The 14,763-nt window shown below is 43.0% G+C and overlaps 1 protein-coding gene across 1 annotated transcript in view; it reads left to right on the plus strand.

Moving 5' to 3' along the window:
- The first annotated feature begins 3,106 nt into the window (after positions 1 to 3,106).
- Positions 3,107 to 14,763, plus strand: part of RANBP3 (RAN binding protein 3) — a 45,469-nt gene continuing 33,812 nt past the window's right edge. The window contains exons 1-2 of the mRNA XM_032203533.1: positions 3,107 to 3,200; positions 13,873 to 13,928. Coding sequence (XP_032059424.1) covers positions 3,179 to 3,200; positions 13,873 to 13,928 — 78 coding nt within the window. The 5' untranslated portion in view covers positions 3,107 to 3,178. The remainder of the gene's footprint in view (positions 3,201 to 13,872; positions 13,929 to 14,763) is intronic.

A 14,763-nucleotide genomic window follows, 5' to 3' on the forward strand; every position in this document is an offset into this window, starting at 1 on the left:
AATGCATGTGAAGTCAGAGAGTTTACACCCAAATGAGGAGGAACAGTTTTTATTCTCTGTGAAGAAGAAAGTCAGAAGTTGCACTTAGTCTCTGCAAAGTTGGATTTAGTCTGAGTGCAGCTGCAGCTTTACCCCTCATGAGGAAAATCCCGTTCCTGTGTATAAGATTACTGCTCAAAATTTTACACTGAGCGGCCATTAAGGTTGCTCAGCTTTTCACAGTTGCCTTGTGAACAAGATGTTTGATAGACAGTCATGGTAGCTCTGTCCTTTCAAACTTTTTTCCTGTTTAGGAGCAAATGTGACTGTCCTTACTGAAGAGGTAACTGTCCAGCCTCTCTTTTGAGCCTCCTTACAGGCATCGTGCTTTGCTTTCAAATGCATTGCAATCAGACTCTGCACCAAACACAGAATAATTAATTAATTATTAATAATTTTGTTGAATGATTTTCTCTGCTGAGTCCATTTTATTTTAAGTCTTGGATCCTCTCCAGGACTTAGATGCTTAATCCCTATGGAAGTTAGTGAGCTCAGCAACTTTGAGGATCTGGGACTTTTTCTAGACAAACAATAATTTTGCAAATCTGTTTCAGGTTCTTAGCTCCAGAAAGGAGATGTTCCTGCAGAGGCCTAACCCAAACATTTCTGAAGCCTTGCTGTGTGTCCTCCAGGTTTTTCAGCCCCTGCTCTGGGGCTCTTTGCAGAAACCAACCAGTAAGTTGTCATGGGGACTACTCATTCATGAAACAGTCCAACTGTATCCAATAGACGTAATCAGAAATGGTAGGGTAAAGGCTTACATTGCTTGTACTGTGTCTATTCCAACTGTGTCCAAACCTATGAGAGAGACTCAGAGAACTGGTGGAATCTCCATGCGTGGAGATAATGAAAATCCAGGAACAGGGAGGCTGAGGAGGAGTTAGACAGCTGGATCCACAGCCCATGGCCAAGCACCCCTAGACTCCCTCACCAGCACTCACAGGAGAAGCAGGGGGGGCAATAACACCAGAGAGTGGAAGTTGACAACAACGAGGATGAGCAGGAGGAAGAGTTTTCCCAAGAGCCTTCCCCCAAAGCCTGAGGTGCCCTTACAGAACTGCTTCACCCCTCTGCAGATGGAAAAGGAAAGACCTGTGGCAGGGGGTTGGAGCTGAGTAAGGCAGTCTGGTCTGCTCCCCATATAACAACCAGTCCCACTGAGAAAAGGTGATGGGTGATAGCAGCAGGAGACTCTGATAAGAGGTACTGAGGTGTCCTTCTGCCAATCCAATCCACTCTTGAGGCAAGTCTGCTGCTTACCAGGGGCTCGTATCAGGGCTGTCACCAAGAGACTGCCAAACCTTGTGCAGCATAAGGACGATTATATGCTGCTGCTGTTTCACATGGGCACCAGTGATATAGGCAGGAGCAGTCTGAGGAGTGTCATGTGGGATTGCAGAGCTTTGGGAGCAGCAGGAAAAGACTTGGGAGTACAGGTAGCTTTTTCTGCCAAATGGAAGGGGACTGAAAGGGCCAGTTGAATCTGGCAAATCAATGTATGGTTGTAGGACTGGTGACATTGTGGACCCTCTCTGGAAGGAACTGGGAGACCTGGTCACTCAGAATATGGATAAAGCTGAGGTACTCAATGACTTTTTGGCCTCAGTCTTCACAGACAATATCTCCAACCACATGGTCCAGGCCCCAGAAGGGAAAGGCAGGGACTGGGAGAATGATGAACTGCCCAGCATAGGAAAAGATCAGGTGTGAGGCCATCTAAGGAACCTGAAGGTGCACAAGTCCACAGGACCTGATGAGATACATCATCATATCCTTCATGGGTCCTACGGGAACTGGGAGATGTAGTTGCTAAGCTGTCCATCCTATCTGAGAAGCTGTGGCAGTTCAGTGAAGTTCCCACTGACTGGAAGAGGGGAAACATAACCTCCAGTTTTAAAAAGTAAGATCTGGGGAACCCATTTGTAAAAGGAAGACCTGGGGAACTACAGGCCAGTCAGTCTCACCTCTGTGCCTGGCAAGACCATTAAGCTGATCCTCCTGGAAACTGTGCTAAAGGACATAGAATATATGGAGGTGATTGGTGACAGCCAATCTTGAGTATTTCTGATCTACAGAAAAGTTTCAGTGATTACTAACAACTGACTGAATTAGACAGATATCCTATAACTTTTCTAAACTAGCACCATTCATTTATTTTTACCAACTTTTGCCAGTTCTGCTGTCATATTCCTGGCTGAAAAATTTCCCAGCAACCACACTGGATGGTTTGTATACAGGGTACATTGAATAGAGATCAGGAGCCAGCTGTTTGGATTCTGCTTTATGCTTGTGATACCTTCAAATGATCAGGATCTATGAATGCGGTTGTTACATTGTGCAACCACACTGGAAAAATATGTTAAGGGTATGAGTAAAGTAGCATAACGCCAGATGTCTCCCTCTGAACTAGTTGTTGCTATTGGGTCCCTACCTTTGGAGTGGAGACCTAGTCAATGCCACATTAACAAGTAGGTTTAGAGTCCACAGAGAGTTAAAAAATGATTTTGGGGATGGAGAAAAAGCCTTCTAAGAAACAAATTATTTTAATTCTTCAGTCTGTGGCATGGCTATGGCAGATGCAGGCAAGGATCATAAAGTCACACCTAAACACAGAACTTATGCCCAGCAAATCCCACAAGACCAAAACTGTGGAGCACTACTGAAAGGAGTAACAAGAATTAAAAAGCCATTTAACTCTGGAGTGAACTTCGGAACCCTGCAGCCACAGGAAGCCACGGAGGCTGACTGGAGGGGAAAAGAAATATTCACGGCCAGCCAGTCCTGAAGGACTGCGGGTGCCTAAGGACGACAAGTGCAGGACGCTAAGAGACAGCCCCACACACCGCAACCTCCCCCTCCACCAACAACCCCACACTGACGGCTCTGAGGCGGCCGCCGCACTTCAGGCACCCCCCGCACCCCCCCACTGCGCACGCGCGGCAGCGCCCGGCACCCGGTAACCACCCCTCCGCCATCACCCCCCCCCCGTTCTCCCCGTTCTCCCCGCCCGCCCAGCAGCGCACGCGCGCTGCCGCCGCGAGCCGGCCGTGAGGTAGCGCAGGCGCCGCCAGGCGGGGCCGGCGGGCAGTGGAGGCCGCCCGGCTGCGCGATGCATCTTGGGCGTGACTGAGGAAGTAAAATGGCGGACCTAGCGAACGAAGGTAGGCGGGCGCTGGCGCTGCGCAGCGATGCCGGCCGCGGGCCCGTCACCGCTTCCCCCGCCGGTTTGGTTCCACCGCGGGGCCGCCGCGCTCCCGGCTCCCTCCTCCGCGCCCTGCTCCCGGCGGGGGGTGTGGGTGCGCCCCGGCGGCGGGCCTGCCCTCGGAAGTGCCCCCTCCCCGCGGCCTCTCCGTGCCCCGGCCCCCCCCCCCCCCCCCCCCCCCCCCGGCGGGGCGAGCGGCCCGGACAAAGGGAGCGCCCGGCCGGGCCGCCCGCTGCGCCCCGTGAGGCGGCGCCGGTGGCTGCCTCCCGCCGGGTCCCAGCTCCCGGCTCCCGCACTTCCTGCGCGCAGCGGCCGTGCCCCGGGGCCCCCGCGCCGCTCCTCGGGGCCGCCGTCCGCAGCCTGCGGGTGTTCGCAGCGCTCCCTCGGCTGCCGCGCTCGTTAATCCTTCCCCCGGCAAAAGGGGGTGATCGAGGCGGCTGGGGGGCGCTAGGCGAAGTGGAATAGTTTTGTTTATTTTTAGCTGGAGTGTCTCTGAAATAAAGAATTCCTCTTTTTCTCGGCAGAAGTCTAGGGTAAGCTGGGCTGCGCCGGTGTAGGTTTTGAGGGTTCTGCTCCGAGCTGTGCAGGCTTGGTTAACTGACAGCGGGCACCAGCAGCGTGTGTTTGAGAGTAACTCCCCCTTGAACTCTCAGTAAAACCAAGTTTGTTCTCAACCGTCCATTTCTCGTTATTTTTCTTGGGCTAACAGAGGGGGTGAATCTCTGTAGGAGGCAAATGAAAACATGCATAGCCCCTTCTGTCAAGAATTTTTCTGATACCTGAAATTGCGTTTCAGTTATAATTATGCTTCTGATATTAAACACCAGGAAGCAGATATCTGTTGTAGGTGTAGCTTTTGAAGAGGAATCCTACCAGCAGCTAACCACATAATTACACTGAAGTTATTTGACAAATCCTCTGATGCAGCATGTCTGGAGCTGCTGGCTCCCAAACTGAAGATGTGCTGTCAGTGCACAGAGAGGCACGATAAATAGTTTTGAGGGCTGTAGTACATAGTCAAATATGTACTGATTTTTGGTGAGAAATTTGCTGATGGTATGTAAAACCTTGTAATAAATTTTGATGGCTTGTTGCATTTTTTAGCACCCAAAGTTTGGGAATGGCTATCTTAATTCATGCAAGTCCCTCACTTTACCTTCTAGTAGGAAATAGCTGAAAGGTGAATCCTAAATTACCAGTGTTCATTACATCATTTGATGCTGACTTATCTTGTGTTGCTATTCTTATCTCTGTATTTCTGCAGAATCTTGTACACTTTCTGTGGTGGAAAAAAAAATCCCAATCTGTTCTTTTTCATCTTTCTCTTTTTCCCCTTCAGACCCTTTCCTGACTCCAGTGATTTCCCTCACTTGCTAATCTCGTTAGTTTGTGCTTGCATCTCCTTCCAGAGTTGCCGTTTTCATTCGTCCCTTTTGTCTGTCTTCTCTCAATAAGAACGGGATTTAAACTGCCTTAAAGTTAAGCAAGATCACCTCTGAACTATAGGCTGTTCAGCTCATTCTGATGTCATTGTATGGTGTTAGTTTTCTTTCCTCCAGTTCCACTTTTGAGGTATCTGTTCTTGGTATAGCGGAGCAAATACATGTACTTTCTGGAACTGGTGGCTGCTGGAAGTCAGTGGATTCTGTGATCTTTCTACTTGCATTGTTTGCTGTCTCTGATACTGCAGCAATACTCTCAGGTGACTTTGACCATTTTCTCCTCATTCTAACACGTATCAGTGTTTAATTTTTCCAGGACCGTAGATGAATGTTTTCCTTCCCCATACTGTGTATTTTCACTGAATATAAGTAATGACTATTTCAGTACTGTTAATTATTTGATCTTATACTTTTTATTGATCTTCTTTTAAGTGTTTGATAGCTAAATGTTCCTGTTCACAAACCAAGCATGGTTAAAACAAAGCTCTTAACATTCCTTAATCTTGATTGGTTTGTACAGCAGTGCTGTCTCAGTCATACTTCATTATGAAGTGCGAAGCTAATTATTCCTTGACACATAATAGGCACAAGTACGTAGAAGGTGGTTTCAGTCATTTTTGCGGAATGTTTTTGCTTAGCATGCTTAAGCAATAGCTCTTCTTGTTGGTTCATGCAAGTGAAACTCACTTGGGATCTTATCGGTCTGGTTACTGCAACAAACCTTCTTCTGGCCTTGAGAAGTGCCATTTCGTTCTGCTTATATCCTTGCATCTCACTCATACGTAGCATTTTTAACCTGTCATTTTTATCATGGCACTCCTTTGTTTCAATTCATTCATTCTTTTCCAGGAGTAAGTATATTTGTTACTTTTACTTCTAGGTGCTGACTGCTCTTCTCTTACTCTATTGTCTATCTTAAACCACCACTGAGATGTCAGTAGTCTCCAAGTAACCATTCAATGTCCTCAAAGTCTTCAAACTGTTCTCATGGACAGTCTTTCTGTGATGCATTTCTTGATAGCTCCAGTATTCTCAGAATTACTTAATTGTCCTCAATCTAATTGTTCAATGTTTTTTTTTTTCCCATTCACTTGTCTTTCCTTCTTTTTCTCTGGTGTGTTGGTGAAGCTGCACCTGGTGAAACCACTGGTGAAGCTGATGATTATGGAGCTAATGAGGAGGAAGAAGGAAGAGTTCTCCAGCTGTTTAAAGTTTGATTGACTTTATCACAAAGACTTAGTGAGATTGAGATACAGGCTTTGGGGATTGGCACCTTGACTGTTGATTTGATTTATACCATCACTGGAAACCAGGATTTTGAAATAGTATTCACAATTGTTATTGTCACTATTGTATAAAGTAGTTATCGAATGGTATTAGAAATTTCCTCTGAAGTCTTTGGTATGATCTTCTTTCTACATCAGTATTCTAGCCAGATCGCATCTTAAAATTGTCACTTCACACATCCATGAGTCTGTCAGTGTTGTATGACGGAGAACTAGAACACTGTCAGGCGTATATTCACATAAACCTGAATGCTCTTCTCGTTAACTCGCTGTTAATAGACAACTACTAATTGGTATATAACTTGTTTCTGAAGCTGCTCTTTAGGTGATAGGATCTCTTCATGGTGAGCGTGAATTATTTTATTTCCTTTCAGTTGTTGAAGAGGTACAGGTTTTTTTCATGGCTAACACTTGATGACTTCCTTTACATTTCCCATTCAGTAGGTGCTTCTGTGTCAGTTCTTCCCTCCAGCTCCACGTTTGGAGAGAGGGAGGTCTTCTGCTACTTTGAGGGCAAAACCTGGCATTTGCTACTGTTTCTAAACCTTACAGACTCTTTGAGCAATATCTTCCCCTCCTTGGTAATTTTCTTCACTAACGGATACAAAGTTAGACTGAATGATTTGTTTGCTGTTGGGATTTTTTTTTTTTTTTGAGATGTGCTAATAACTCACATCCAAATGCCACAAACTAGCATTTAGTTTACAAGACAGAACTGTCTACATACATTAAAAATTTGTTGTTAGCACTTTTCAGAGTTCTTTATAGATATCTACACTGCAGAGTAATTGGCTGCCTCATGGTTTTCTTCTTCCTACCAGCTGAAATTAAGCTACTTTTTTTTCCATTTCTGACTTGTAGCATTTGCTTTGTGTGAAGTGCCTGTGCTGAAATAGTAAAATGACCTAATGCAGAGGGTAATTTATTAATGCGACAAGGGTGCAGGAAACAAAACAACACATACTCTGCAAACACAAAAGGTTTGCGCTTCAAATATGATCTAAAATTTCTTCTCGTCTTAAATATGTAAAAAGCATTCCACATTCCCATGCCAGCTGTGGAAGTACTACCTAGAAGTAGCCTTGTTCATGTTACAGAAGACAAAATAAATGGTTTGAAGATGAACCAAGTCATCAGATGTTTTAATTCATAAAAAGCAATTTATTAGAGTTTTGAAAGTGAGGCAGAAGCATCTTTTTTCTTTTTTTTTTTTTTCTCCCTCCTGTTGTCAGTTATATTCGCTATGACATCATTTGTGAAGTCTGGATGTAAGTGATCTAATGACATTAGGTATGATTGGACTTTTCTTGTGGGGTCATTTTCAGTGATCAGCTGCTGGCTTGGTTGCTTGCTCATTGCTTTCAGTCTAGTCATAGCTATTGGGAGAGACAGGAGTCTTGTTTTGGTATCAGCCCCTTTTATAAAGCTACAAACACCTGTTTGTCTCTTTTTTAATTTATATATTATCTTTCTGATGTGATTACTCTGCTTTTCATAACTTAAGTAGTATTAAGGTGAAAGAACATTTTTTGCTATCTGAACTGCTCAAGTAAGCATAATTAAATTTAACCTTGAGCTTAATTTTTTATCTTCCTTTCATTCAACCTTTAGTCAAAGGAACTTGTCTTTCTACTTTGAGTTGGCACCCATCACAATCAGAAGGTTACTTCTGAGTTCACAGTGGTTGGAACTTCCTGCGTGCAGGCTGTAAATCAGCACCTACAGAAAAGCGTTTTTTTTTTCTTAACATGCAATTTCTTTTTTTCTTTAAGACAGAAAGTCCCTAAACTTGAAACAAATTTAGTAGCCTCAGTGATTCTATGTTTGATTGCATTCAGCATAACCTTTTTTAAGCAAGGAACAAATGATTTTAGTGAGTACTGTTTTTTAAATATATATTTGTTTTATGAAACCGTATTATATCAGGGAATGTTGGAAAGACATTTGTCTTTGTAAAATTGCAGAGCTGTGTTTTTATCTGATTCCACATACAAGTTTATTCCTTAAAGGAATGGAAGCAGTCTGCGTGTGCAGTTGTTCGCAAATCAAACATTTTCTGTTTGCCTGCATGCTTCCTTCCATAACGTTTTTTTTTTCCTTCTTCTTAATAAGCTATTGCCATCTAATATTCTATGACTGGCACAGTTTTTGTCACTACCACTTCTTTTTTTTTTTTTTTTTTTTTCTTCCAGAATGTAGTATAAAGCAAACACATGCAGTTCTTTTCCAGGATTGATACCATGCAGGCTTGTATACATGCAGGATTCAGCCGCTATTTCATAGCTGTGTTTTGACTGGTACCAAAGCAAACAGGAAGAACAGCTTGTGTGATAAGGAAGGCAGAATATGCTGAGAAAATGCTTACAATCCATATATCCAACACTTTGTTCTGTTTATAACTAATAGGCTTTTTTATTGCCCATTGTTTTTATTTTTTGAATATTTTTATTGGTACTTATTTTACCAAAATCTTACAGAATCGTAAAGAAAACCTTCTGTGGCATTTAAATAGGCCTTTTACCTTGTATCCTCAGCAATATTTTAGTACTGCAGTTAGTGTGAAGGAACAATATGAGTTTTTCTTCAAATCCTATCAGGGTGTCAAAATGTTGGTGCTTCTCCCCTCCCTAGGTACTCTTTTCATTCTCCCTTCTTTTATGTCATTCTTTTTTTGATGAATATTTGTCACCCAGCTTTACTGTTTATTTCTGTCTTGGTTTTACCTCGTTTTGGTGTGCTCCCACCAAGCTGAGCTGGAAAGGATAGGTTCTGCTTGGGAAGAGCTAAGCAGGTGTGCATGGCTAGGTGCTGTGGCAGCTGCTGCAAATGGAAGTCTTTAGAAGAAATGATATCGATCCTATGAGCTGTTGAAGTCCCTTATGTTTTTCTTAAAAGATGAGAAGATGACGTACTAGTAGTGTTCTTGGTGATTGCTGGTATGTTTTGCAGTGGTGTAAGGATGTAAGGAAGGAATCGTTTGTGGGAAAGAAAATATCTCATTAGGACAGTTGGTCTACCTTGGAAAAAGCAGACCAGTTTCGGGACATACATGCTTGTCTTCAGATCTGAACTAAAGGTAGTTACCTTGATAACTACATAATTTGAGAACCAAGCGGGTCAGTGATTAACTTGGTTATGTTAATCAGTTCAACCATCCTGGAGAAAGGCAGTTGGTAATTCTGAGTCTAGAAGAAAGCATAAGTAAGAGAGGAACGGGTAAGGCTGTGCGCTGCTGCCCAGAAGATTTAGTTTAACTCTTCTTTACAACGTGGAGTGCCTTGAGGTGGAAACTGGAGAAATGGAAGTGAGTTGTAACGTGTCCTTGAAAATCAGTGTCTGTGTTCACTGGACTTTTGGAATGGTACTGCTGGGCTTTTTAATAAGAGTTAAGTCTTTCACCTAAGGAGCAGGTTTTAGGAGACAGAGGTGGAGTGGGTATTTCCTGGGAAATGCTCTTTCACCACCCAATGCATGCTTAATGTTTTAGACTTCAGGGGAAGTACATCATGTTTTCAGATAACTGTTTTTTTCTTTCTGTTGATTGTGTGTATCAGTTGATTGACTACCATGTATTCCTGGTGTCTGCAACCACAGTGTCAAAATATTAAGTAGAACATACACAGGAAAAAGCTGATGTAGAAAGATACCCCCCAAAGAACCCTTCCCCTTTGTACTGCCTTCAGTCTCAGTAACATCAGAAGAAAATGCACCAATGTTTTCTTGAGTGGAACTAGCCTGTGCTTCAGGAATGGGCAGCGATTTCAAACAGGCCAGCAAATCCTTGCTTCAACAGAAATATCCAAAATTCCTAGATTTTCACAGGTGTACTGCCCAGACTGTAATGAACCCCAGAAGCCTCTGGAGAGCTGGGAGTGGAAGTGAACTCTTACTGGGCAGCTGGTAAGGATGGACACCTAGATCCTGGTGAGGGGCTCTCTAAGACAGCTCTCAGGATCTATTTCTCAGTGCTACCTCCAAGGAAATATCCTCTGGAGTATGTCTGGGAGCTAAAATTCAGAAATAGCCTTAGATACTAAGAATTGCAGGTACAACAAATACAGTTTTTATAGTGCATTGCAGTTCACGTGTTAGTCTACCCCTCAGCTTTTAATAGATAACAGTTAACCACACTGAATCTGTTTCATGAATTGACAACCTAATTGTCCTTAGCCATTTAACACTTACTCATGGTTCATAGCTATTATCTACTTTTTGTCTCAGGTTATATGTTATGAGTTGAAGTCAAGGCAGTTGTTCTCAACTTGTACGCATTTCTTTTGCCTGTGTTACAAGTTTCTGTGTAGTCAGGCGCTGTTGTACCTTTAAATGGTAAATTTAGAAAAGGTTTGCAATGCTGTGGTTCTTAGGTTTAAAAGATGAAATCACCTTGTCATGAACTTGCTACAGCGGTGCTGGTGAGGAATTCGGAGTTGTTACCATGACTTAGGGTCTGGGCTTCTTCTAACATTTCAAAGTTTCGTTTGGGTGACCGAGATGGGAAGGGGCCTGGGTTGCATGACGCTTTGTGGCTGAAGGAACTGGGATTTTCCATCCTAGAAAAGGGAAAGCTTCAGAGAGCCACATTTGGAGCTTTCCACGGTCTACATGGAGGTTATCAGAAAGAGGCAGGCTTTTCACAATGGCGTATGTTGATAAGATGTAAGTCATCAATTGAGAGAGATTGGTTCTGTCCTCTTTAATGAAAAGCAATATGGAAGGGGACCTGGGTACAGGGAAAGCAGTAAATACTAGAGCTCATTAATACAGCAGAGAAATGCATTCCAAAAACATACTTAGGAATCAGAGCAGAAAGTTGAAGCCAGGCATTTGAATGGGAAATTAGACGCTGCAGTGTTTTTTTCCTTTTTTTTTTTTTACAAGTGAGGTAACAAATGATCAGTGGTAACAAAGCTTTTCTTTTAATGTCTTCAAGAATGAATGCCTTTGCTGAAAATGTTTCCTCAAAACTTTAAGGCTCAGAAAAATACGCAATGGCTTGGTATGAAGGTCAGATTAGATGACCTAGCAATCCTTGCTTGCTGTGGGCTAGAATTAGGCAAACGCTTCTCCAGCCTTGTGGTTGCATTGCAGACTTAAGGACACGATGAACAAGAGAAAAGATGACCTTTATACAGCTCCCCTTACTTTTTTTTTCCTATATAAAGATCTCTTGTGCTTCTCAAAGAAGTAAGTCTGCAAGAGAAACAATGATCATTTCTATAAAGGCTTCATATATACGCACTAGAAACTGACTGAAGATCATGCGGTTGTCACTGAAGTGTGCAGTGGCAGTCAACCTCTAAAAAATTAATGCTGATTTAGTGGAAGTAATTTTCTGAAAGTATTCTCTGCTAAACAACACATCCATTGTGTAACGGTGCAGCAGCGCATGCACACATCCTCGGCAGTGCTGTAAGTTTAGGATCCACAGTAAGGAGTGTGCCTGGTTAAGCCATGGGATAGTTGGTAGCAGCGACTGCCTGCTGTAGTGCCCTTGTTCCTGCCGGCTGCCAGCTTGTCCGGTGTATCACAAGCAGCGAGGAACAGGGAGCTTTCTAAACCTCCAGCTTGGAGGATGGCGTTCCTTCAGTACCTAGAAACTCCCTTATCTTGCACACGTCTGATCTCTCCTTCCACCTTCACTAACGGATCTCACCGCAGTTTTTCACTAGCTCCTTTTCCCAGCTTTATTTGCTGTAGCTGGGCACAATCTGCAATACTTGATTTTCTTTTCTTTTTTCTTTGGTTCCTCCAGCCAGTCATCTTTATTGGTGAGTTTTCTGCTCTTGGCATCCCTGTACCTTTCTTTGAGGACTCTGTTTTCTGTCACCAGACCCTGTCTCTTATTTTGTCCTGTTCCTTTGCCTCATCTTTGGCTCCCTGCTGTAGCCTTTTGCCAGCCAGCCAGTGTTTCCTCTGGCCTTTGCATGGCTGAGTCTGTTTTTGTTTGTTTGTTTCATTTTGTTTTTACTGTTTGCTTTCTTCTGCCTCAGGGCTTTGATCCCGTATTAAGTACTAAATAGACAAGTAGCTGCTTTCTGTTTGATCCTCTGTGGTATCTCTGGAACTCGGTACAGGAGTCTCGGGTATGTCTTGCACTACACAATTGAGTCCTGATTTCAGGCAGCTCTCCAAAAGGGAAGAGCACTAATACAGGATATTATTGACTGGGTGGGTGGTCTTAGATAAAACTAGTTGGGTAGAATGCGTGCTAGTCACTGCTGTAACTTTCTCATTAATGAATATTAAACTAGACCAAATGTGGTAGAAAAAATAAAATGAAAATCTCTTTGAAGTAAAGTGTTAAAAGCTCGCCCCCCTGCACGGGGAACCTCCCCCAGACAGGTTATAGGGAGGCCAGAGGAATTAAAGAGGAGCCCTGGCTTCTATGGATGCAGGTGTTCCTTCAGAGTAATTTGAAGACCCCGTTCCCTTTCAGCAGACTCTCCTTTTAGGACAAGGATAGCAGTTAAGTTTGTCTGACTGTAGATTACTTTTGATTTTTGAAATAGCTTGTCTGCATTGCTCTCATTAATAAGCATTTTTAAGATTCAGCGCTGTGTTGTGGGTAGAATTGCCAGAGACCTTAGAAAACAAAGGAAAAAGAGCAGGACAAAGGCTGTAATAATGGTCTTCATTTCATGGCTGCTTTACCTTTTGTCGAACACTGATCTTGCAAAGTCAGTCTTTGCTGGGTTGTCCCTCTGGGTGAGACTCACAGGAGGGTGGAAAGTCCACCCTCCCAAATAAGTGCACGGAGTTCTTAGAAATTTTTTTGTGTGCGTGTGCTTGCCAGGTAAAGGTTCATTTCTTAACCTCAACCAATCTAATAGCTAGCAGTTCCCTGAAAAATCTCATCCCTTTTTTCTTCTATTCTGTGTATTCCTGCACTGACCCAACTGACGTATGGAGAATTTTGTGATCCTGTCATTTTTTCAGAGCGAGGTAATTCTTGTTGGTTTTTATTTCTTTTTTGTGGTATCTTTTCAAGTCCAAAAAGATTTACAGTCAGTTTTTATTAAGAGCCTGGTCTTGTTCATAGAACTAAATAATTGCAAAGATGGAACTTCTGCAAAGAAATTAGCCAAAGTACAGCCCTCCCTGAATTCTCATTTCACTGCAGTCTCAATCTGAAGACAGTTTTAAATGTTATACTCGCCTTTAGCCCTGCAAACATAGAGGAGGGTTGCTGACTGCATACTGTACGTGCAGTTTGTCTTCAAATGCAACACATGCGCGTGGTATAATTTTGTTGAACTCTGAGGAAAGCTCGCTTCTTGTGATTTCACACCATCCACCCCTTTGTTTTGAGGTCATTAAGGACAGAGGAAGACGTGCACTCATTCCAGAAATTCAGTCTGGACTTGACCAAATGGTGGTATGTTTAGAAAAATGTCCTGCTAATGTTTGAATCTGAACTTCAAGTACATAGCGGACTTGCTTTCTAGTTACATACATGAGGCTGGTGCCTCTGTGATAATACACATGGGATGTTTGGTTTAAATCATGTATCTGTAAACAGTCGCTTTCCTCTACGAAAGCAGAATGTTGGTGTGTACAAAAGTGAACTGTCGTAGTAAAGGGCCTTTTCCTGCTGATGTACCCAAGGATGGTGAAAGTACTGCTTTAACACAGAGAGATCTGCAGAGACAAGGAAACTGATCGAGCTTTCAGGTATCATTTCTGTCAGTTGTATTGCTGTTCTCAAAACACTTCTTCCTATTGAAGATCAAGTGCTTAAGAATAACTACACATTACCAGGAACCAGTCAAACAATTCATGTAACTGAGATTTAACTGGTCTAGAGATTCATTGTCTGTCAAAGCATCATAAAGCGTAACATATTAGTTACTAATTAATGTGGTTGGAAAAACAAAAACAACAACAATTTTTCTTTTTGCAGAAAAACCTGCCATTGCTCCACCTGTCTTTGTATTTCAGAAGGATAAAGCACAGAAGGTAAGGAGATGTTAATAATGTATATTAACTTCTTTGTTCTGTAGCCCTAACTCGTATAACTCATACTCTGTGGTGAGCAGCCACTTGTGTGTATTTTTCTGACGGTGAAGATGGACAATAGAGCAGTAACACTATTACTGAGTGTAGGGTGAAGAAGCTGCTGCAGTGGTAGTTAGATGTGGATATTCCCCCATTGTAGCCAGTCTTTCACAATAAACTTTCTCAAAACTGCAAATGCTACTTTGAGAGAGACCTTTTTGGAATCACTGGATTGTTATGTTTATCTGCACGATCAGAAAATATCAAATGTTTCAATAGAAATATCAAACTGTTTTGTGGTTTGTAGCTTTTCTTTGGAACAAGATGTGAATTTTCTCACTTTTTTGGGGGCATATTCATCAGCAGGTGCTTGCTTGAAATCTTTTGTCAGATTAGCAAGGATTAAATCTGCTGTTTTTTTCTAATATTAGCTCATCCAGTTAAATGTATCTTACTGTAAGTACTAGTTTTGAGGTATTCTTTCCAACGAGCCTTCACAGTGACAATTTACATGCAGTTTGGAACGCCGGGAGTAGTAGCGTTAGCACTATCAAGGAGACAGCTCTCAGTCACCCACTGTTGTTTGGACAGTTCCTGAAGTCCCTTCTGTGCTGGTGATTTTTCTCCCTTTTTAAGCTGGCAGTGCTTCCACAGCCGGCTTGGAAATGGTGATCAGAGCATGCAGCCCGAGCAGAGCAATGTGGGGCTGTGTCCTTTCTTCTCTGGCCTCCTTCCCCAGCTGTAAGCCACCAGGTCTTGCACAATCGTGTTGCTTTCTGTGCCATCTGCACAGGGT

The sequence above is a fragment of the Aythya fuligula genome, chromosome 26 (assembly GCF_009819795.1).
Source record: "Aythya fuligula isolate bAytFul2 chromosome 26, bAytFul2.pri, whole genome shotgun sequence".
Lineage (NCBI taxonomy): Eukaryota > Metazoa > Chordata > Aves > Anseriformes > Anatidae > Aythya > Aythya fuligula.